Raw genomic sequence first — 24,063 nt, 5'->3', positions numbered from 1 at the left:
CTGCAGGAGTTCCCCGCAGGGCTCCCCACGCTGTGGATAGTAGCCTGCCGCCCGGTGGGCGGGGCGCCCTGAAGCAGAGTGCCCCTTGCGCCGGGCATACATCCGCAGCGTGGGGAGCCCTGCAGGAGTTCCCCACAGGGCTCCCCACGCTGCGGATAGCAGCCTGCCGCCCGGTGGGCAGGGCGCCCTGAAGCAGAGTGCCCCTCGCGCCGGGCATACATCCGCAGCGTGGGGAGCCCTGCAGGAGTTCCCCGCAGGGCTCCCCACGCTGCGGATAGCAGCCTGCCGCCTGGCGGGCGTGGCCCGCTGAAGCAGTGCGCGCCGGGCAGACATCGGCCAGTACCACAAGCTCGGGGGACAGCAAGGAGGCGCAGCGCCGCCATCCCGCTGTTCCTCGACCTGGTTCGGTTTCCCCGACCTGCTTTTGGGGGGGAAATAAAGGGGGGATTTCCTTTCCCCCCCCCAAAAAAAAACTAGGTGTGTCCTATGGGACAAAAAATACGGTAAATTTTTCCACTTAGAGCAAAGTGTTATCATGGTCATACTATTGAACTACTTTTTGTGACAAAGTTGTCAGCTACAACAAAGTTACGGCTATGGATCACTGTGGATTTCATTTTACATTCTAGGAAATCTTTTGCCTCTCAGGCAGCATTAGCTGTGCCAGCACTGTTCAACGTAATACCACCTAAAACCTTGTCCCTTCCAGCAAGATTTCAAAGTTTTACGAAGTCTGGTATTAGTCACAGAAGGGGTTCAGTGTAACAGCAAACAGCTTAATCGGTGTGCCTTCCCATTTGCAGCACAGTATATGTTCACTGGTCTGAGGAATATAAAACAGCCCTGAAGTGTTCTGGATTTTCTCTCCCGCCTTTATTTCATAAACGGAAATATGTCTATTTTGTGAAGAAGAATTCTGAAATTATTTCACCTTTCCTTGTTTCTTTCAGTCATTGACCTTTTTGTTGCACATAAACTTGGCTGAAATTAATACAGGAAACATTGTAGAAAAAGTTGACAAAACGAACAACTAGCATGCCAGTTTAGATTTGTATTGTTTCATTTTACAGGCCTTTAAGAGGGAATTGAAAACTAAAGAACCTGTTATCTCGAGTGCACTTGAAACAGTGAGATTATTCCTAGCAGAACAACCTTTGGAAGGACTGGAAAAGCTCTACCAGGAGCCTCGAGGTAATTGAATGTAGAGCTGTAATAACATATTGATAGAGGGATAAGCAATGACTAAAGGATCCATAAATTATTATTGTCAGTGTCAGGGCATCTCCTACATATTTGGAAGCTTAGATAGGGAAAGGGGAGGATGAGCAAGACATAAGCACTCAGTAATCTATTTGCATATTTATGAATGCAGCTCAACAAGAGGCAAAACAATTTTGTGCAAATTCACCATGCATTTAGAACAATTTATTACACATCAATTTTAGAATTTCTTATCTCTTGAGATACAACTTATTATTCCAAAAGGGTGAGGGACCTTAAAACTAAAATAACTTGCTAGTTTTCAAAATTGGAACCAGTTCATACTTTACAGCTGCAGTCTCACTGCGGTTTCTGAGTAGTTCTGTCATATGCCATTTCAGTAGCACAGGAAAAACTGGGTTACATGACTACTTGAAAGCAGCAGTCATAATCTGGGCTGAATCAGTGCCCTGCTTTTGCAATGCTTGCATAGTGGGCATTAATAGTAGAGGTATTTTCAGATTTGTGCTTATATGAAACATAGCTGATAACTTTCAGATGTTCTTTTCATTTGTGTACAGTTAGTTTATACAAGATCTAACTGTCTTTGTACTTCACTTTTAGAACTGCCTCTGGAGGAAAGAGCCCAGAATGTCACTCGACTCTTGCGAAGGCAAGCAGATGAGGTCAAAACAGAATGGGATAAACTTAATCTACAGTCCACTGAATGGCAAAAAAAGATAGATGAAGCTCTTGAAAGACTGCAGGAGCTTCAGGAGGCAATGGATGAGCTGGACCTGAAACTACGTCAGGCTGAAGCTCTCAAGGGCTCTTGGCAGCCAGTGGGGGATTTGCTGATTGACTCTCTCCAGGATCACCTAGAAAAACTCAAGGTAAAACTATGCTTCCACTCATTGGCATTGTTGAAAGCAAGATATGCTTGCCATTCTTCTGGTATGTTCCCCCCTCGAGGCTAAATGAAACTTTTATTTTGCAAATAAAATTTAACAAAGTTAAAGATGAAAATCCTTTAGAAGTATGTCACAGACATATTCAGCATTAAAAATAATATGCCATAAAATTCAGAACTGAGATTGAAAATTGAAAAACTCCAAACACATTTATAAACATAAATCAAGTATTACTGGTCTAGATCTCTTTTTTTCAAAGTTGCAATATCTTCCATTTGTTCCTCACAGACTGAGCATTTTCTCTCTCCACATAAGATAACATTCAAAATGGAAGCCACCATGATCTGTGTGAAATAATGATTACCTTCAAGCCACTTCATTATAGCCCTTGATGAAGACTATCATGGATGGGCGTACTATTTGTAACCCTTTTATCATATGTGACACCTCAACTGCATGGAGAATTCTCTCTTCAGGATTTATGGTCACCAAGAATATGCAGATCAGGCCATCACATGTTGTGCAAGACACTTACAAATGTCACATTCCCTGAGTGGAGTGCAGTCATGCAGAAACCTCCACAATCCTTCTGCAACCTTCACATAGAGGTCATGATGTTTGAACTAGCCTTATTAAAAGTCAAAAGAGGTACTGTGGCATAGAGCAAATAGTGTTGGCTGGTCTTGCTAACAGATAGATAGAAAACTCTGAACATTGCCCTAATTCTGCTAAATAAATATGATATAGGGAACAGGACAAAACCTGTTAGTCAATGTGAACATGTTCAGATCATTTGACATTCTTGGTGACATTGGGAGGGATCAGGGTTTTGTTTGTTTGTTTTGATTTTGTTATTGTTATTATTTTGTGTTTTTTATTTTGTATTTTTATGCTATGAACCACCCTGACATCTGCAGATATAGAGCAGTATACAAATTTATTAAATAATAATAAAATAATACTTAGAGAAAACTATGTTTTTGTTGCCTTGTGATCAGCTTGGTTCTCTGGGAAAATATGTATTATAAGCTACACTGAGGCTTAAGCCAATAAAAATTTACAGTTGTTCTTAGCAAGTTTGGCTAACATAGCAAGATATCCTGATTTTCCATAGTAGGTTGCCCATTTGTTTGGTGATGTCATAATTCCTCGCATATTTTTCCAGATTAGGCACATTAGCTCGTTAAGCGACTTTCTGTGTTAAGGATTGCTTGTGGTAGCACATGCTGTTTTACTGCTATATTAAATATGTAAGGAAGATTTTAGTGCTTTTGAATGCTTCCTTTTTCAGAATTAGTGCAAGTGTGCCTCATAACGTAGTACTTGTGTCTTTAATAGTCAGCATGAGTGCCAAATGTGAGCATTTAAAACAATATATATGAGTAAACATATTGCTTTAGGTATATATCCATCCATGCTTTCTGCAGTTTTACAGAAAAAAATAATGCAAATGCATATGGCCCATAATAGTAAAACAAATAACACTGTAGTTAGCTACATCCTTTAAGATTCACAAAGAAGAGATGTCATGCTGTCAGTTAAAACATATCTGATGTGTATTAAGTATAAAAAGATCAAATTGCAGTATTAGTAATATATTTAGTCAGCAGTAAGAAAAATGGCACAGAGACTGAAGGTTACTATTTCATTCCAAATACGAACTTAATTTCATGTGTTCACACCAAAGCTTGTAGTCAGTTTCATTTAAGTTGTCCTGCTTCTCTTTATAAGTATCTTATTAAGTTCTTCACTAACTTCTTGAACAGTTTTAAATACTACTTCATAATATTGACATTATTACCCTATTAATAAAGTAGTGGGGTGTGTGAGGTGTTAGGGGAGGGGAAGTCCCTCTTGTGGGGGACACATCATGCTTCGTCTGGGTTAGTTTGTCCATCTTCAGTCCCCACCCTGCACTCAGCTCTCCCCTGTGGCTCCTAGTAGCTATCAGCATGTGACAGCAGCAACACCCTGGGAAAAGGCTTCAACTAGCCAGCTAAACCAGGTGAAGGTAAGCTAGAGACTTCCCCTGCATGTGAAGAAAAACTCCAACAGATTGAGTGGACAAGACCAATAGTGGATACAACGGTTAAGAAGGTGGTTTCTGCCCTTGTAGTAGAAGGGGCAGGTGGGGCTCGTCAACCTGGAAAGGTAGCCTATCTAGGAGAAGGAAAACTCCGATCCTAAACCTCTGCTGCCTTGTGAGATATCTTCAGGAGAAAAAAAGGCTAAGGATTAAACCCTACACAAATCCAGAGTGGAGTCCCTAAAACAGCTGGATGGCACCTCATATGCCTCCTTCCAAGCAATGCCTGCAGCCAAGCTCTGCTTTCCTTTGGACTACACCAGTAAGGCTGAGAAGGCAGCCCAGGATCTCGATACACATTGCCCAGGTCACTTCAGTGCTGCTACTGCAACAGTTTGACTTCACCCCCGGAGGCTCATTCCACTGTCTCCCTAGACAGACATGCAAACCACAAAGTAAAGTACAGTAGTGCTCAGTTTGCGTAAGGCAAGTTGCATAAGACTGCTCCTTTTGAGGGTTCCCCCTAGCTTGAAGCAGGATCATCATTGTCTTACTGAGACCTTGAGGAGGTGGTGCATTTCGGGGGGGGGGGGAGAGAGAAAGAAGACATCTTCTCCCCTGCCATGCTAAAAGCATCAGATAGCAGGCAATGTGAAACACTGCTGCATGTGATCCTGGACAGCCACTGCTAGTCAGAATATGCAATACATATACTAGTACTAGAGCGCTGGCAGCTCTGAATGTGAATATTTCACAGGTATATTGGCGGCGGCAGGTGGTCCTGGAGAATGTGAAAGTCAAAAGCATTTCCTTTTCCTTTAATTTATCATGAAGCATCATTATAATATAGGAATATTTATATGTTTAGGAATATGTTTAGCATTGTTAATGCAGCCATAGCATGTAAAGTTGGGTGCACAGAGTATACTGACTTGAGTAGATCAGCCATATACTTTCTAACCACAATCCTTGCCTGGAACTTAATTTAGTTCCCTTGAAGGCACGGCAACTTAAAAATTGCTTTAACCGCCCCCTTAAATCAGAGGGCTAAGCAGCACAGCCACTCAAAGTATTCCTTCTGAAATATTAGAACTTGGATAGGATTAAAAACAAGAATAAAGCTAATATTATCTATCCATATATAACATAAAACTAAACTTTTGCTTCAGATGGGCATGCCCTGCTGATTTCAGTGCAAGCTTTGAATGGACATAGAGGAACAGAATATGGCTTTTTAGTGGTACTGATCTTTGACTAGGCTTTTGTTAGCGTGCTGGGTGAACTGACTCATAGTCACATAAAGGTTCTCTGTTCCTTTCTAATCTGTTCCAAAAGTTCAGCACTGGAGCAAAAAAGGTTTTAAAAAGCTTACTGGTTAACTCATGAAAGTAGGGGGGAAACGTTAGAACCTAAAAATGTTCTCTCTCTCTCTCTCTCTCTCTCTCTCTCTCTCTCTCTCTCTCTGTCTTTCTGCTATATATGGGCCCATTATCTACTCTGTAAGAGTGTCTAGGTGAGTTTTAGGGTCCAATCCTAAACTCTCCCCGCCATCAGGCCTTGTAGTCCTGCTGGTCATAGCGGTTGCAGCAGAAGGTGCAGGGGGCAGGCTGATGACTTGAAACAGGCCAGTCACCATGCAGGCCCCATGCTGGCACAGAAGTTGAGCTCTATGCTGTTGTGCAACAGCAATAAGATGGATCCTGGGCCAGCTCAGCCCCTGCCCACTTCTGCCTTGAGAACACCCCATTTTGGAACATCCTGTCAACAACACTCACACTGACTCCTGTGCCAGAAGAAGAAGGAGAAGAAAATATACCACCCATCTGGCTGGGTTGTCCTAGCCATTCTGGGCAGCTTCCCACTCAGATAAAACAATAATAAAACATCAAACATTAAAAACATCCAGAAATAATAATAATCCAAATACCTCCACCCAGCGTAAGGCGGTTATTGAATTGCTCTGCCCAAATTTAAAACAACTGCTATATTTTTCATACAGCTAGGTACAATTGCAAGTGACTGCAGTCTAAACAATGCAACCAGCTCTATGAAGTGGTCCATTTTACAGATCAGGAACTGAGACTGGTTAACCGTGAAACGTAATTAATCCGTAATAGATGTGAGATTGGAACCCAAGTTTTATTTGAGTGATGAGGAGATTTCACCCCTCCCATACCCAAGAATCTCCTGACCATCTCCTGATGGTCTCTGCTGACTCCACAGAGAGAAGGAGGCGTGTCCTGCCTATCTACTTATTCTGCCCAGTAACATCTCTGTGTGTGAGAGAGAGAGTCAGTCAGTCAGTGTATCGGAGAGAGTGAGAGTGTTAGAGATCCTAGAGATAAGATTGCTGCTAAGAGCAGCTGCAGACTCTCAGTGTAGCATTGATTTATGCTTAGAATATTCAGCTCTGTATATAGTTTTGTATCATAGTTGTAGTTACAGAATAAAAGGAAGATATTCTACAGAGCTGCTCTCCGAGTGGTTTATACTCTGCAAGACTCTGCAAAACTCTGCTGCGCAACGACTGTATTATTGAGACAGTGAATCCGGTGCTCTCAGCTCTAAGCTGTGAGTCCACAGCACTGTGACCTGTTCCTGTGGGAAAAGGAGGTCTCTGGCGGTGCTACCCAGCTCGCCTAGCCCAGTCGGGGTTGAGGTGCAAGAGTCCAGTTGGTGCACTGGCTCTAGGGCGATGCTGACAAGTAGTCACCAGTTAAATGTTAATCCAAATGCTAGGGAGCTGCTCCTCTTTTGTGGAACAGCAGCTCTGTTAAGATATGACAGACATCCACTATCTGCACTTTGTGGAAACAGTTCAAGACAATTTTCTTTCAACAAGCTTTTCCAGCCTATCTCTGCCTTAGGTGTTCATTTTGAATTGTTTTTAAGTGTATCTTTAGTTGTTGTTTTTCTACTGTTTTAAAAACTATTTTAGCTATTTTAATGGTATGTTTTCAAATTACATGGAGACTCATGTTAAAGGCAATTCACACATTTGTTGTTGTCATTTTAAACAGGACAGTTATATGACTATCATAATTTTCTTCAGCACTTTTTGTAATTCCGGTATGGTTATTTTCAGTTTTCTGCTAAAACAAAGAAAGGGCTAATTTTCTGAAAAGTTTAATGTTTGGCAAGAAACTCTGGCATGTTGACAAGTGCTGTGCATTTTACTTCCTGGGTTGTTTTTTCCAGGAAGATTTCTACATCTGTGCTATGTCTTTGAGGAATTGGTTTGCTGAGTTAGATCAAGGGGGCTGTCTAGTATGAGTTTGTTGTTGTTGTTGTTTTGCTGAATAGTAGTGTAATGTGTTCATGGCTTTTATTAAGAAGGCATTTTTGTAGTCATAATCAGACATAACAAAGAGACACTATCTGCATTATCTTTTGGCTGCATATGGAAGACCTTCAATTTCCAACAAGCTTTTTAAGTGGACTTTTTTCTCCTAGTGTGTATCTGTTTTTGCAAGTGAAATTGATGTTATATGTGTTTTTGTTTTTATTGGTTATTGTTAAATCACTTTGGGATGTTTTTATGGGAAGCGATTCATAAATAAGTAAAACAAGGGTGTCCCCATGCACATGTTCTGTATGGAGCTGTATGGAGCTGTGAGAGAGAATTAAGGGGAGAGGTGGTCGAAAAGAATATTGAGTGAGAGAGAGAGAAGGTCAGGCTGAGAGGGGCAGTTGAAAATGACACAACCTGGCTGTGTCAGGAACTGAAAAGGACTGAGGGGAAGGAAGAAGGAAAATATGAGCAAGCAAGCATTTATTTATTTATTTATTTATTTATTTATTTATTTATTTATTTATTATAGGGCCTTTAACTAGAGAATTGGGGAAGTGTCAGCATTTTATTTTATTAAAGATGAATATATTACTGAAATGTGCTACATTGCCTACATATCCTGACTGACTGACCACCAAGGCTTATTATTATTATAAGGATATAAAGGAAATAAAAGTTTATTTAGAAAAGCGAGTAATATAATCAATCCCCCCCAAAAAAGTAATTAAATTGTTTCCCCCCCCAAAAAAAAACTGGTGGCCTCCCAGTACATCTTTAAAGGGAACACTTTTATCAATAATTTCAGCACTGTCAATCTTATGTACACAAGGGATTTATTTTGATGCTGGGGCTATCAGGTATGCAGATACCATAACTGTGAAGTAACTACTGCACATAAGCAAGTCAGGGAGTGAAATAAAATCAATGTATCAAGCTAACACAGTAATTAGTTTAGTTTGGAAGTATATGAAGGAAGGAGTATAATGAACATAGAGCTGTCTGGAATGCTCAACTCATAGATTCTTTTCCTTAAATATCTCTCTTTCTTTTCCTATCGCTTTTTTCTGATTAGCATAGGCCTAGGCAAACTTGGCCCTCCAGATGTTTTGGGACTACAACTCCCATCATCCCTGACCACTGGTCCTGTTAGCTAGGGATGATGGGGGTTGTAGATGTCCCAAAACATCTGGAGGGCCGAGTTTGCCTATGCCTGGCTTATTAGTTCCAAAAAAACATGTCGATGACTTTGATGGATTCCTCACAACCTGAATTTCTAAAAATAAAGTTTAGTATATATGTTTATGGACAAATATATGAGGGTGTGTTTGTTGTGTATATGTGCATACAGAATTTCAGCCACACCGTATTAGGAATACCTCAGAGAACCATAGTTTCATTGATGAAAGCAAGGGTTCCAACGCAGGCACTTCTAGGCTTGAAATTCAGCCCATATGCAGACAGTTGTGACTTTCTAGTTAGTGGTAGCAGATTTAGTTCAGCATGCATTTTTGAAATTTAATACTGTATAGTGGTATAAGTACTAAAGCAAGGCATTTTTTTAAACAAAAGAATTAAGAATCAGTTTTTATTACAGTGCTTAGGAAGACCTGTTGTCTAAATTGCTGGGTAGATTATCATGTGGAGGTTTATGTTTAGAATCTTTTTGGCCATGATATTGATTCTAATCTTTTGAAAGTTAGAATCTATTTATTGTCCTGATCTGACAGTTGCAAAATGTGGGCAAATGAGAATACACTGGCATTCTTGGGTTGCTTAAGGCCCTGTCCTCTGAAACATTGGAAGCTGCCTTATACTGTTCCAGCAAGGTGAGGGGAACCTCTTGATTCTTTGTCTCCTGTAATCTCTGATCTTACAGATACTATGATTGAACACTGTATTTCAACCCAATAGGTGATTTTTCTCCCTCTGACCCAAAACACAGCATGTATTCCATATTTGTCACAGCATTCACCACACACTTGTTTTCTAGCTCTTTATCATCTTGGACTCCTTCTAGGCTCTTATACATGTCTGTGACACAACATAATGTAACAGGTGGAAATTGTCCCCTACATTTTGGAATAGCCATTAAGCTGATTCCTAATATTAACCTGCCATCACAGAGAGCTTAGAAATGTCATTCATAAGCTTCTTAAATGGTTCTGTTGGAGGCCTCCCATAAAAGTATAATACAAAATCCAATTCTTTTCTATGTTTTTTGTCTTGAGCATTTCAGTAGCAGCCACTGCATCCATTGTTGATCATTCTGGCATAAAACCTAATTGGCTGCCACATCCTTCATACGTCAATCCATCACAAAGTCTTTTCTTCCTCATTTATCTCCTGCCATTTCATCATGTGCCTAATTAACTTGCTCGGTCGATACATACTACACTCCTGAGAGACCAGTGTAGTCTTTCTGTATTTGTCAGGCACTTTCCCAATTCGGATAATTAGGCTGTTCTGGTTTGTTGCCATTTCCATCTCCTGGTGTGCCATAGCGTACATTAAAATATTTGAACTGTTGGTCAGGTACCTATTTCTAGTGGAACAGAACCACTTCCTTTTACTGGATATTGCAATAGGATCTGGGAAAGTTTTCCTATCTTGGGAAACCTGTGGAATCTTCAGTAGCTCACTATCTCGTCACCTGAGGGATTTGATCTCATAAGGATTTTGTTAACATTTTAGAGAAACAAGGCTGTTACTCAGTTCTGGTACTTCTTAGGTGGTCACCATTGCCATTACAGTGGTACCTCTGGTTGTGAACGGGATCTGTTCCGGAGGCCCGTTCGCAACATGAGCAGAAAGCAATGCGCATCCGTGACGTCATTTTGCGCATCTGCGCAAGCGGCGAAACCCAGAAGTAACCCTTTCCGGTACTTCCGGGTCACCTTGGGATGCAACCTGAAAATGCTCAACCTGAAGCAAACGTAACATGAGGTATGACTATAAGAGAACTAGGAAAGCATTCATTGTGGGTTCTGGCACCTCTTTTCCTAGAAAAATAGCACTGTGAAGGATGAATATCCTCCATTTCCCTAGGCCCAAAGTTTGTAGCAGAGTAAAGTAGCAAAGTCCAGATTGTCAACATTGTTTGTCTGCTACACCAAATCTACTTCTTAGCCCTTCTGCAAGCAAAATCAATTCACACACAAACACAACTGTAACTGTTCTCTCCTGGTTGTCGTGCAGTTGCTAAGGCTTGGAACTATTTCTTATCAAAGTTGATACATGCCACTCTGCAGAGTTCACAACTTAAATTTTCAATCCAACTGGGTTTAAAACAGTTTACTATTCTATTCCACCCTTTTAAAAGTTAAAGAGATTTGATACATGTATTTGAAAGCATTATATATAAATATGTAATAAATGTGAATGTAGCTAATGATCAGTTTACTGGGCTGCTAAATACAGTGGTGCCTCGCAAGACGAAAAGAATCCGTTCCGCGATTCTCGTCGTCTAGCGATTTTTTCGTCTTGCGAAGCAAGCCCATTGATTAGCGCTACAGCAGTCTAGCGGCTTTCCGTGATCAGCTGTTAAGCGGGTTTTTCAGCGGAACAGCTGATAGGCGGCTTATGAAAAGGGGGGGAGCGAAAAAAACCCGCGGGGACGCGCAAGATTTTTTCGTCTTGCGAAGCAACCCCATAGGGCAATTCGTTTTGCGAAGCGCCTCCAAAACGGAAAACCCTTTCGTCTAGCGGGTTTTCCGTCTTGCGAGGCGTTCGTCTTGCGGGGCACCACTGTACACAGGTTGACACTAGTGTTTCTGCTTATTAGGATTGGCAATTTACCAAAGCCATGTCTAAAGATAAAATATATATTTTGATTGTGATGCAAGTACACCTAGGAAGACACAGTTGATAGAAAGCAATTCCATAATTCTGGTTATCAGTCTTCCTTTGGTGTTTGATTGTGGATTGTAAATACTTTATGACAGACCATCCTTCAACTCAGAAGCATCTTCCTGTGGCTGGTGGAGGGACTGAGAAAGGGAAACAGCTGCTAAAATTCTGGCGTGCTTACATGCACACATACTTCCTCTTAATGTCTAGCCTCCATGAATTGCTCACAAGAGCCTCTGTAGTAGCAGCCCTCACTCCCCCTAAGGGTGTTATAAAAATTGTCCAGGCACATAATAAAACCACTCTAAGTAAAGTAAAATAACATTAAAACCTCTAGCAGCAAATTCCAGAGGAGTAACCATGTTATGAACAATAAAACACACCCATCTTTAAAATGCACAGTGCAGAGATATATAAACAATTAGTGCAGTGATTATTGTTTTATCTTTATTTCAGTTTCTTGTATACAAAGCAAACTGTGTTCGTGGGAGGATGTTGAGTGCAGGCATTTCTTAATGATCTCCCTGATTGCGCTTCACTGATCAATTTTTCATAAAAATCTTTTAAGGCTTGCTGTCATATGTCAGTAGTTTCATATTTTCAACTCTGACACACTTCACAGCCTTTGTGATCTTTAGCTCATCTCAGCCAAGTTGTAAGAAGTATTCCTTGTTCACCTTTACAGCTTGTGCAAGTTAGTATATTGAAATGTATGTGTTTGAATATTGGCTTTAAGTTGGGGAATGCACGTGTCCTCTTGTTTCCTGTTGAATTTCCAAGATTTACAGTGATTCAACCAGATAAACGTGATGTGGGGTTTCCCCCCTGTTTTCCTGTTAAATCAACTAACACCTCTGGGTTTGTCATTCAGTTGTCATACAAGAAAATAATACATGATAAATCTTGCTGTTCCAAGTATTTGTGTATTTATTTATAATACTAGTATCCTGCTTTATAACCCCATGAGGCTATTCAAGAGGCTTAGAAAAGATTTCCAAAATAAAACATCCACTCAAATCATAGCTCAGTGGTAGAGAACCAAGATTATTCAGGCTTTTGCCCCTCTTCTCATATCATACAAGGCAGCTTATTGATTGATTGATTGATTGATTGATTGAATTTATATAACGCCCTATACCCGGGGGTCTCAGGGTGCTTCACAGCATCTCTGAGGTGAGGCAGTGGCATTGAGCAGGTGGATCTAACTCAGCCCATCCTTCCCTTGCTGTCTGCTGACAGTCAACAGGTCCTATGTGGATAATCAAAGATATGACTGAATGTTTATTTAAATGTGTTGATTTATATACATAAAAATGAGAAATAATAATTATCAGCCAATCTGTTAAAAGATTTAAAATTATTTAATTGGTTGTCCTCCCAAGTGAAAAGGGTAATAGTGTTGTATGCCATCTCCATGTTCTATGTTTCTGTAATGTGTCAGTAAACAAATAGAAATGCAGTTAAACCTATAATCATGACATTTGGCTCCACTGTTTGCTGAGAAATGAGGCTATATAATTTTATGTATCATAAACATATAGATGGAAAGCATTTTTTAAATTATATACTGCTGCATATTAGTAGTTCTTGTATGCCATAGACGGATAGTAACATTTTGATAGAATATTATACACCCTTCAAAACTTAAAATGAGCTGCAAGTTCTAAAGGCTTAGGTATTCTTGATATCACAAGAAATTATCCATCCTTAACCATTTTGAGTTTCTAATGGTAAATAAGATGAAAAACTTCATTTTTGTTTCAGCAGTGCCTTCTTCCCAGGAGCCACAAAATCATGCAAATATAAACTCCCTTTTGAAATAATGAATGCATAAATATTGGCAACTGCATCAAGTTTCACAACAAGTCATGTTTTGAAAGACTAAAAAAAATGAAGAAATAATTGATTCACATTTAATGAGAAAAAAGGTTTTGTTTGCTCTCACAAATGAAATAAGATGTGTTTAGCTATGCATATTTTATTTTAAAGTAAAAGAACAGCTATTACCCTAAGGATGGGATCAGTATGTGGGATCAAGTTTGTTGGTGGCATTGCACAGTCTTTGGAATTTCCAACATGGGAAGTTCAGTTGACATTTCTGTTCCTGCCAGTAAATATTAAGTCAAGACATTTCTTTTTCAGTGTTGTTGTTTTAACTTAAGTGAAGGTATTTGCTTGCTTGATTTAATGATTGTTAGCCACCTCAAGGTTGCCATTTGAGATAGAAAGGCAGGATCAAAATCCTTTTAATGGATAGAATGGAGTATTCCCCAAATACTAAGCCACTTGACTTAGAAGTATACTTCATTTGTTTCAAGGGAGCAAGTGAGTATTCTTAGGATCTATTAGCAGCATTGTTCTTGACCTAAATTTTGTTTTTTTAAAAATAATATTTATTAAATGTTTAAAGATTACAGAAAGAAGTAAAAAAAGAAAAAGTAAACAATACAAATCAATACATTACAATACATAAAAAATAAAAAACAAAAAAACAAAAAACACAATACATCAAAACAAAAGCAAAAGCAAAAACAATTAAAAACATATCCAATATTTCCATATCTTTGTCTTTCATTAACTTGTTTCATCGACCTCCTCACACCTCCCTTTTTTGTATTCTAGTTATTAATTACAGTGGTGCCTCGCAAGACGAAAATAAGCCGTTCCGCGAGTCTCTTCGTCTAGCGGTTTTTTCATCTTGCGAAGCAACCCTATTAGCGGCTTAGCGGATTAGTGCTTTTAGCGGTTTAGCGGCTATTAAAGACTTAGCGGCTTAGTGGCTAAAAGGCTATTAGCAGCTTAGCGGCTTAGAAAAAGGGGGGGAGCGAAAAAAATTGCAAGACTCGCAAGACGTTTTCGTCTTGCGAAGCAAGCCCATAGGGAAATTCGTATTGCGAAGCGCATCGAAAAACGGAAAACCCTTTCGTCTAGCGGGTTTTTCATCTTGCGAGGCATTCGTCTTGCGGGGCACCACTGTATTTCAGCAAATCCTTTCCATCTTTCACTGTTTTCTGTCATTTAATTGTCTTAATTTATTTTAACCTTATCTTACCATTAAAACCCTAAAACTTATTTGTACTTAACTCCTTATAACGTTTCTACTAAAGCCATGTAATTTCATTCCAACATTTTTCTAACACTCATTAATTTTACAATATTTCTCTAAATAAATTTTAAACTTTTTTCCAATCTTCTTTCACCGTCTCTTCTCCCTGGTCTCGGATTCTGTCAGTCCTTTCTATCAATTCCATATGGTCCATCAACCTGGTGATCTTCTGTCCGAGGCTCTTAACTTTTCCATGTCCCTTCTGCAGATCTTCTTCATGTTTATACATGCACTTAACTTTATCTTCTGCTGATCTTGTTATTAGTTTCCTTCCTTTGGCGCTGAGGAGTAGATCTCGGGGAAACTCCAACCTAACAATGTCTTTATTCCTTCTCAACAGGTCAGCCCATTCTCCATAGTCAAAACTAAAGTCCAAAAGATATTTCAGAGCGTGTTTCAAAATCTCTCCGAGGCTAAAGGCCCCCACAACTCCATTCTCCCCCTGACCCAAATCCAGATCCCAAAAGCCAGAACATCCCTTCATAAGGGGATCTATCCAACTTTCCTTCTCCAATCCAAGCGGGACTCCGTCCCTCCAAATCTGGCTTTCTTTAAATTCAATCGTGGAAGGCAACAGCTTATATTCATCAAATTGTACGGCTGGGGCTCTCTCCACTTGTATTACTTGAGGTTCAACAACAGCTTTCTCGCTCGTCTTCTCCACAACTTGCCATGTCAAAGTGGATTCCTGAATCGATTCCTGAGTAGTTTCTGTATAAGTATTCACTTTTTGTCCCAAATCAGTCATTTTTTGTCCCAAATTATCAATTTTAGTAGTCATCACATCCGTCTTCTCATGAAGCTATTCCAATAAAGCACTTATCTTGCAAAATGCAATCACAAAGGCTTCTTCTGTCAACATTCTTGTCCAAGGTCAATCTCTGATTCTCACGGTCTTTAATCTCTGCAGCTGGAAAGTTCCCCAGCTCCACTCCTGCAACAGTTTCAAAAGCTCCCTCTAGAGGAAACAATTTCTATTTGTATCCATCCTTTTAAACGCAGATCCAGCAACAAAATTAGTTTCAATTTTCAGCTACTTTTGCTCCTTTTTAAGTGCAAAAGGAAACAATGGAAACAATATATTTCTCATATTTAACTGTCTGTCAGCATACGTTTTATTCACAGTCAATAAACTTTCCCAAAACGTCAATCTTACTGGCAGCCCGTTCCCAGGTTCAAAACGGTGGTAATTTATCTTTCTTCACTCTCTCTCCTGCAGGCTTAGGCGATCTAAAATTCCCCCCCTCTTCTCCTGCTTCCAAGGGGGCTTAGTAGTTTTAACTGATGGAAATTTAATCCTTTAGAAAAGGCTTTCCAAGACTTTAACTTGCAGTGTCTTTGCTTCAATCTATTTACAAAAGAGGAAGGCGGACTTCCTGGTTGAAACTTTCCCGTTTCGGTGCCAAATTAAGATGTTTAAAGATCCAATTTTCCGTTCTACTCACGGGTAGTTGTTTAAAGTCCAATTGTCCACAGGAAAAAAGTCAGCGCTCTCCGGCAACAGCAGTGTGGCTTCACTCCGTGAAAGAAGCAGTTGATTCGAAGCACCGTGCCGCTCACCCCACGTCGCTCCGAATCCCCGAAACCGGGTTTCCCCGCGAGTAGGGGAGGCGCAAAAGGTGCCAGCCGAATCCCACGTCCACAGGCTTCTCCTGCCTGTGGTTTTTAGTGGGTCTCCGCCTTGCCGTGGGGGCCGGACCCTGATTTCCACGGAGCGGATTCCTCCCAATCAGAGGAAATCCGCCATTGCCGGAGGCGCTAACCCGGAAGTCGTTCTTGACCTAAATTTTGGACAGAAATCCTTCTGATGTAAAACAGGGTTCCCATCAGCACCAAGTTGAGGTGTCCAATGCACCACATTCCCATACTTTGTGGAATTGATTGCAGTTTATATAGCCTGATGATGTGGACAGGACCCTTGCAGTACAGTCAAACCTTGGTTTCCCAAATGCCTCCGTTGTCGTATATTTTGGCTCCCGGATGCCGAAAACCCGGAGGTAACTGCTCCAGTTTCTGAATGGTTTTTGGAAGCCGGACATCTGACGCGGCTTCTGTTTTGAGTTTCCCTATTGTATTGAGTTACAGGTAGGTAGCCGTGTTGGTCTGCCGTAGTCGAAACAAAATAAAAAAATTCCTTCCAGTAGCACCTTAGAGACTAACTAAGTTTGTTATTGGTATGAGGTATTGTGTGCATGCACACGATTTATTTTTTATTATTATTTTTTGTTCCTATTGTATTGAGGCGTCCACTTTCAGTTTTCGATTGTCGAACATTTCGGAAGTCGGACGGTCTTCTGGAACAGGTTACATTCGACAACCGAGGTTTGACTGTAATGTGATTCACTTCTTGCTGTCTTAACCTCTGTCCATATTGGCAAGTGAAAAGCCAGTGGGGGTGGCAGCGGCAACTGACCAGCACAGTCCAGAATGTTAATGCATCCCTATGCAGTGGACTTGTGCCTACTGTCTTAAACAGGCAGCAGTGCATTCACCTCTGAAGAAGCCCTTCCTGGACTGTGGTTTACAACAACTACTATCCAGTTATGAATGACCTTTCATGGGTAAGGTGGTGCAGAAAGCGATGGCATTTCCTTAGATGACATGTATCAAGAGCTGAACTGGGGGAATGCGATTCTGCCTTTTTTATTGTACAGTGATCTTAATACATAAGGGTGTCTGCATAGGTGTCCTCTTGATAGGGCTATCTTTGGGTCTGCTGTGAAAGCTGCAGCTGATGCAAAATGCAACAGACCACCAATAGCACATCTCTGTGCTTGCATTGGCTGCCCATATTATTATACTGTATTAATTTGGAATACAACTAACAACTTGGGTCCATGATATCTGAAATACTGCCTGACACATTATATCACAGTACTTTATATCACACATTATATCACTCATAAACTGTTCATGCAAACACTCAATCATTGATGCGTCTATGTAACACTATGGTGCATGTTATGAGTGCATGTTGTGTAATTACACCATAACTGCATTAAATAGCAGCAAAATAGCAAATTAAGACAGCTATCTAGGTGCCTTTGACAAAGCTCAGTGAAGTCATTCTGAAGTTTCAGTGGGAAAACATAAGAAACCTATTGAGATGCAAAAAGGGCGTTTTTACTTTAAAAGGTCAAACAGCCATTCATGTCCCATTGATGAAAGAGCACATTCACAGAGTTGGCTGTGTGCAATTCATTTCTTGAGCCTAGTCACTCAAGAAGGCAGGGATTTCAACTGAAGCTTCTGATCTAATCAGAGGGCAAGGAAAAAGTCCCTCATGCTTTTAGATCACTGTACAATAAAATAGAAAGGCAGCATTAAATTGTTCATTAATTTCATAAAAATCTGGCTGTAAAAAAATCAGCTAACAATTCTTCATCACATCCCTCCTCCAAAAGTTCCGCAAAAGAGGTGTGCCTTGACTTGCTTCCTGTTATAGAAGCAAGATACATCTAAATGGGAAGGAAATTCCACAGACATGGAGCCACCACTGAAAAAGCCTTTCCGAAGGCCTCACACTTTGGAGAAGTTGCCATGTGTGTGTGTGTGTGTTTATGCAAATCCTAAGCCTGCTGAACTATCTATTAATCTATCTATCTTATGTGTGGATGGAGCCATTTTGGCTATATACAGATCAGCATTTAGAACACTGAAATTGCTTTTAGCATATATTGTGATAATTGGAGAACATACACTCCTGTTTTCAAAATAGGAAATGCTTAAAAGATTTTCTAACTTTAATAACAATCAGTATAGGACTTTGTAATTAGCTGCAAAATTAGCATTTTCTTGGGATCTCTGACATTACTTCTCTCTACTATGGCAAAAGTATGGTGGGAAAATATATTTGGAATGCAAGGCTACCTTCCATTCTTTTCCAAAAGTCATTTCTTGGAGATCATTAATGTTGGATAGACTTAACAATTCTACACCTTTTAATCAGTTATAAGCATTCCCATTGTGCAGGACAATTGATAGTGTTTTGGTAAGAGCATAAAATGAAGTAGAATAATTTCATTTCAAAGTACATTAAAAGAAACAACTTCAGAAAATAAAAAACAATACAATGTTAACTGTGTACACTGAAGACATGATTTTATTCTTACTGTTCTGCATATGAAAAGAAATTTATTGGAAGGAACTGAGTATGCAGCACTGGATCTATCCAAAGTATATTTTCAAAATGTCATGTATGGGGATAGCGCTGCAATTTTATTATTGCAGGTGGGAAAACGTTACAATAGGACTCAACTGAATAATTTGGATTGATTATCTGAATGCTGCATTTGACTTGTTATCATCTTGATGCACATGTGGCTAGGGGAAAGAAGGGCTAAGAAACTGAGAAAGTGAATTGAGCATCTACTTTTATTTGCTGCAATTGGAGTCACTGATTTCATAAGGGGAAGTCCCTGATGCTGGGAGAGCACATAATGAGCCATTCTCATTGAAATAAGCTTATTTACTAGTTATTTTTCAGTATTCCCAGGACTCAGACATTTATTTTCAAATTTGGGAAGATGGGCTCATGCAACAAGAAAAAATAAAAAAATATTTCCTGGACATTTGTAAATGTCTGCTGACTTTGGTGTACATAGGTCTTAATATTTATGTCATAGGAATTACTTTAGCATATTCCCGTACTTGGTTAATCAAAAAAATCAACTAAGGTGCAAAATAAGGACCATAATGGGACAATTCTGATGCATTGTTCTACAGTTATCACTGCACTTGTTGAAATGTGTGTGTGTGTGTGTGTGTGTGTGTGTGTGTGTGTGTGTGTGTGTATAGTGGTCCATAGACCCACAAAACAGTTTCAAAACACGATACAGTTAAGACAACCAAACAGCAGGCAAAAGAGACTGAGGTATTCATTTTGTTATGTCTAGAGCATGATGGTCTTTGTTTCTTGCAATCTCCGAAATAAACTTTGCCATGGTCAGTGTAATATCATTTGACCTATCCTCCAGAAGGTATTAACATGGGAGGCTTCAGAGGCTTCAGATTTTCCCGGCAAATTTGCTAGTAAGGGTTTGATCAGTTGATCCCTTGCTTACTCATACTGCCCATAATGCAGTAGGATATGATTCATGCAATCGACGTCCTGAGAACGTGAACAAAGCCTATTCTGATAGGGGATGCCTCTCAGTCTACCATTTAGAACTTCCAATGAAAATACATTTAATCTAGCTTTGGTAAATAAATGCTGATAGGTGGGTGTGGACAAATTCCTAAGATATGAGGCTAACTGAAACATTATAGGAACTGATATGAAAGTCTGTGTCTGAAGGGAATCTCTTCATGAGAGTTTTTTGAACAAGATCCTTGATTCCTGTTGGGTCCCACTCACAAACCCATCTCTAAGCTCTGTATTGCATGTCATATGGCAGTATACTAGTTAATTTTATAAATTAAACAGCCTTTAAGAAGTATGTCGGCAAGGATAAAGTGGTAGAAATCAGTGTTAGTGCTGAGGAAAATGTGGTACACTACATTCAGGTAGGTAGCCGTGTTGGTCTGACACAGTCAAAATAAATTTTAAAAATTAAAAAATTGTCCAGTAGCACCTTGGAGGCCAACTAAGTTTGTTCTGGGTATAAGCTTTCGTGTGCATTTCGTTATCTGAAGAAGTGTGCATTTTTAAAATTTATTTCGGCTGTACACTACAGTAGGCTCATATTCTGTGTAGCCAAGCTTAATACTAAGCAAGCCAGTATTTGCTTGTACTCCTTCTGTTCACTGTTCATAAAACTTTTGATACAGATTGGTATGGGAAAATAGGAATGTTAAAGCAAAGCCTTTTTTATTTTTTATTCCGTACTATCAGGGACTCTGTTCAGGGCTGCCCTGATTTTAATAGCCTTTCCCTTTGGTAGAAGGGTCACCGCCAATATAGTAATGCTGATTGATGGCTGCTACTGCACAGGTGCTCAGGCAAGCTTTGTCCTCAGCCTCTAGAGCAATGCAAGTGATGACTGGCAGTAGACAAGGGTTTACATTATCCTCTGGACTTCCTTCCTGAAGAAAAAAGTTATAAGATAGGACTAAAAATGATTATATATATTATCCCACCAATTGTGGGGGAGGGTGATGAATGCAGAAAACAACAACTGTTCAAGTGGGTTTTTAAAATAATAATAATAATAATAATAATAATAATAATAATAATAATAGGGACGTGGGTGGCACTGTGGGTAAAAGCCTCAGCGCCTAGGGCTTGCCGATCGAAAGGTCGGCGGTTCGAATCCCCGCAGCAGAGTGCGCTCCCAGCGCCAACCTAGCAGTTTGAAAGCACCCCCAGGTGCAAATAGATAAATAGGGGCCGCTTACTGGCGGGAAGGTAAACGGCGTTTCCGTGCGCTGCGCTGGCTCGCCAGATGCAGCTTTGTCACGTTGGCCACATATCCCGGAAGTGTCTCCAGACAGCGCTGGCCCCCGGCCTCTTGAGTGAGATGGGCGCACAACCCCAGAGTCTGTCAAGACTGGCCCGTATGGGCAGGGGTACCTTTACCTTTTAATAATAATAATAATACCTTTATTGTCAATGTACAACCTGTGTACAATGAAATTAATCCAGCCTCCCCCCCAAACACTCAGTCTCATTGCACTCTGTGTGCTTGTCGCACAGCACACCAACCCCGAAAGTCAGTTGCACTATATTATTTTCCGTTCAGCAGCTTAACAGCCCACAGATAGAAACTGTTTTTCAGCCTGTTGGTACGACTGATTATACTTCTATATCTCCTGCCCTAGGTGCGCGCAAGCAGTCCGCTAGCCTTGGGAGAGCCGCGGGGCTCTCCCAGGGCTAGCGGATCGCTGCGCTACACCAGGAGCTTGGGGCGTGCTGAGCTCAGGGCGCCTCAAGCTTCTGCGTGCGTGCAAGCAGTCCGCTAGTCTTGGGAGAGCCGCGGGGCTCTCCCAGGGCTAGCGGATCGCTGCGCTACACCAGGAGCTTGGGGCGTGCTGAGCTCAGCGCGCCCCAAGCTTCTAGGTGCGCGCAAGCAGTCCGCTGCCGCCCCAAGCCTCACGCACCCGGTGGGACCTCCTGCCGGGTGCGCGAGGCTTGCAGACACTTGCCCGAAGCAGGGGGAGCCCTCCCGAGGGCTCCCCGTGCTTCGGGCGACAGGCTGCCGCCCCAAGCCTCGCGCACCCGGTGGGACCTCCTGCCGGGTTCGCGAGGCTTGCAGACACTCGCCCGAAGCAGGGGGAGCCCTCCCGAGGGCTCCCCGTGCTTCGGGCGACAGGCTTCCGCCCCAAGCCTCGCGCACCCGGTGGGACCTCCTGCCGGGTGCGCGAGGCTTGCAGACACTCGCCCGAAGCAGGGGGAGCCCTCCCGAGGGCTCCCCGTGCTTCGGGCGACAGGCTGCCGCCCCAAGCCTCGCGCACCCGGTGGGACCTCCTGCCGGGCGCGCGAGGCTTGCAGGCATTCGCCCCATAAGACGCACCCCGATTTCCCCTTCATTTTTGGAGGGGAAAAAGTGCGTCTTATGGGGCGAAAAATACGGTATACTGTTCCTGACAGATTTTTATTCAGATTGCATTTTCAGTCTTTGAAAATGAAAGATGATTGTTGTAAAGATGTCTGTACTGCAAAAGCACTGCTTTCTCAAAGTTTTAAAACTGATCTACTTATTCCATAAGAAATATTCATTATTAAGAAAATAAGACAATTAAAAATATTTTGGTTATTTATTAAGGTGTGGCCTGGAAGGAGACATTAGCACTACATTCATATTTTTCAGTTATCATGTGATGGTCCATGTGCAATTGGATCATGGGAAAGAGCACGAATTTTTAAAAAGGCAGGGCATAGATTCATTGATTATGAGGATGATAAGGAGATGAGGATGAGTGAATTGTAGCTTCCGTAATGTGATATATATGTTGGCCTGTAACTCAAAGGAATGTTGCATCATCTAATTTTAAATGGATCTTAGGGTGACTTCACACTTGACATTTTGTTCTAAGGTACAAGTACAAAATACCCTTGGCTTACATCAGTTGTGTATGGTGCATCTTCCTTAAATAATTCCTTCCCAGTAAAAAATGTGGAAGCAGTGTTTGTGCAGTTTGGAGTTTTGAATGGAGAGGATCAGAGAAAAGAGAGGTGGCTTTAGGTGAGGGTTGACCCTGGGAATGGCAGGGGAGGGGGGGCAAGGAATGGGAGTAGTAGTGTGTATTTTCCTCTGATTAGAATCTACTTGTATATTTGGAAACAAAAAAATTGTTACAAAGCTACCTCCCACATTAAACTTTGGTAACATTGATTCTAGAATTTCTCACTGTTTAGCAGCAGGGAATGTGTTTTCTGAACTCTTTCAAAATCCAGGATAGCTTTGGCTTCTTGGCAGTTTGACAGAACCTTGCTTTATGTTTTGTGTTAATCAATGTTTAACATACCAGAAATAAAAGCTATCATCTGTATCATGCAACTATACTTATTCCGCTCCATTTCTCTTTCCTATTTGGTCAACAAAAGAAGACCTGAGTCTTACTGTTATAGATATCTAAAGTAGGGAGGAACACAGAGCTTAGTCCAGTGCAAAACCCATTTCACCTCTGCAAATAAAAGTAGAAAATGAAATCTGTAAATGTTGTGATGAAAGAAAATTAATATAGAAAATCAAATTATTCAATATCTTCTTAAGTCCATAAGCCAAGCCTGGTATTATCTCAGTATGTATTGCCATGAATCTCTGTAGCCAGTTTTAAAAGGACACAGACATTTCTATAGACATTTAATTTATGTGGCTGATTGCAGTGTCCTCCAGAGCTGTCTGGTTCTTTTCCAAATTTGTCTCCACCTGCTATGTCCAAGCATCTCCTTTAAAATGTGTGCTGGGACCAAGCAAATGGGGCCACTTCCATAGCTCTTATGATGAGACCACTAAGCTGTAGGTAGCCTCAATTTTCTCTCTTTCTAATACCCTTACCATAATTTTTCTACCTTGGAAAAGATCTGGAATTGCCCTCCAATGCACCATGTGATGCTGAAGTATTTATGCAGCAACACCAATAACTTACTGCTATTTTAAGAGTTTATATCAGACTCCCAGTACGAGACCAAGGCAACAAGGTATCTATGAAGTGGTACTGGGAACCCCAAATAAGACCTTATGTTCTGCTGTAAATTGTTATAAGAGCTCATTCAGTCTAAAATGCCATTACTAACATTTTGGGTTTGTTTGTTTTTTACACAGGTTTACCGAGCAGAAATTGCACCTCTTAAAGAGAACGTGAACAATGTTAATGACCTAGCTCATCAGTTTACCTCTTCTGAAATACAGCTTTCCCCATATACCCTCAACCGCCTCGAAGACTTGAATGGAAGATGGAAACTCCTGCAGGTAATATTGTATAACATAACCCTAACCCTAAAAATGACTGTCTTAGGTAAGAAAATGGTTATACAATAAGTATTCTCGAATGTTTCTAGCAATACATTGTATTTCACTCGTGTTCTTCATGCCCAGCATGAATAGTTGCTTGGAACTGAATAAAATACATAAAATATACCATAGGCTTCAACATGTGTATCATTAACTGGATCAGAAACCATGTGCAGAAACTCAGTTCCTAGCACCCATTCACCAACAAGCTGCTACATGCAAGTAGTGCTGGTTGTATAATTAGCAACATCTGTTTGGTGAAGAGAAGCTTGTGGCTACTGCACATC

The 24,063-nt window shown here is 40.8% G+C and overlaps 1 protein-coding gene across 11 annotated transcripts in view; it reads left to right on the top strand.

Moving 5' to 3' along the window:
- DMD (dystrophin) overlaps positions 1 to 24,063 on the top strand; it is a 1,036,503-nt gene that overhangs the window by 843,067 nt on the left and 169,373 nt on the right. For all 11 annotated transcript variants that reach the window (XM_081197764.1, XM_081197771.1, XM_081197761.1 and 8 more), the window contains 3 exons: positions 1,071 to 1,191; positions 1,825 to 2,093; positions 23,588 to 23,734. In XM_081197764.1, coding sequence (XP_081053890.1) covers positions 1,071 to 1,191; positions 1,825 to 2,093; positions 23,588 to 23,734 — 537 coding nt within the window. The remainder of the gene's footprint in view (positions 1 to 1,070; positions 1,192 to 1,824; positions 2,094 to 23,587; positions 23,735 to 24,063) is intronic.

Source organism: Podarcis bocagei (assembly GCF_964188305.1).
Source record: "Podarcis bocagei genome assembly, chromosome: 6".
Classification (NCBI taxonomy): Eukaryota; Metazoa; Chordata; class Lepidosauria; order Squamata; family Lacertidae; genus Podarcis; species Podarcis bocagei.
Note: the sequence above shows the minus strand (reverse complement) of the source record. Positions and strands in the feature narration are given on the sequence as shown.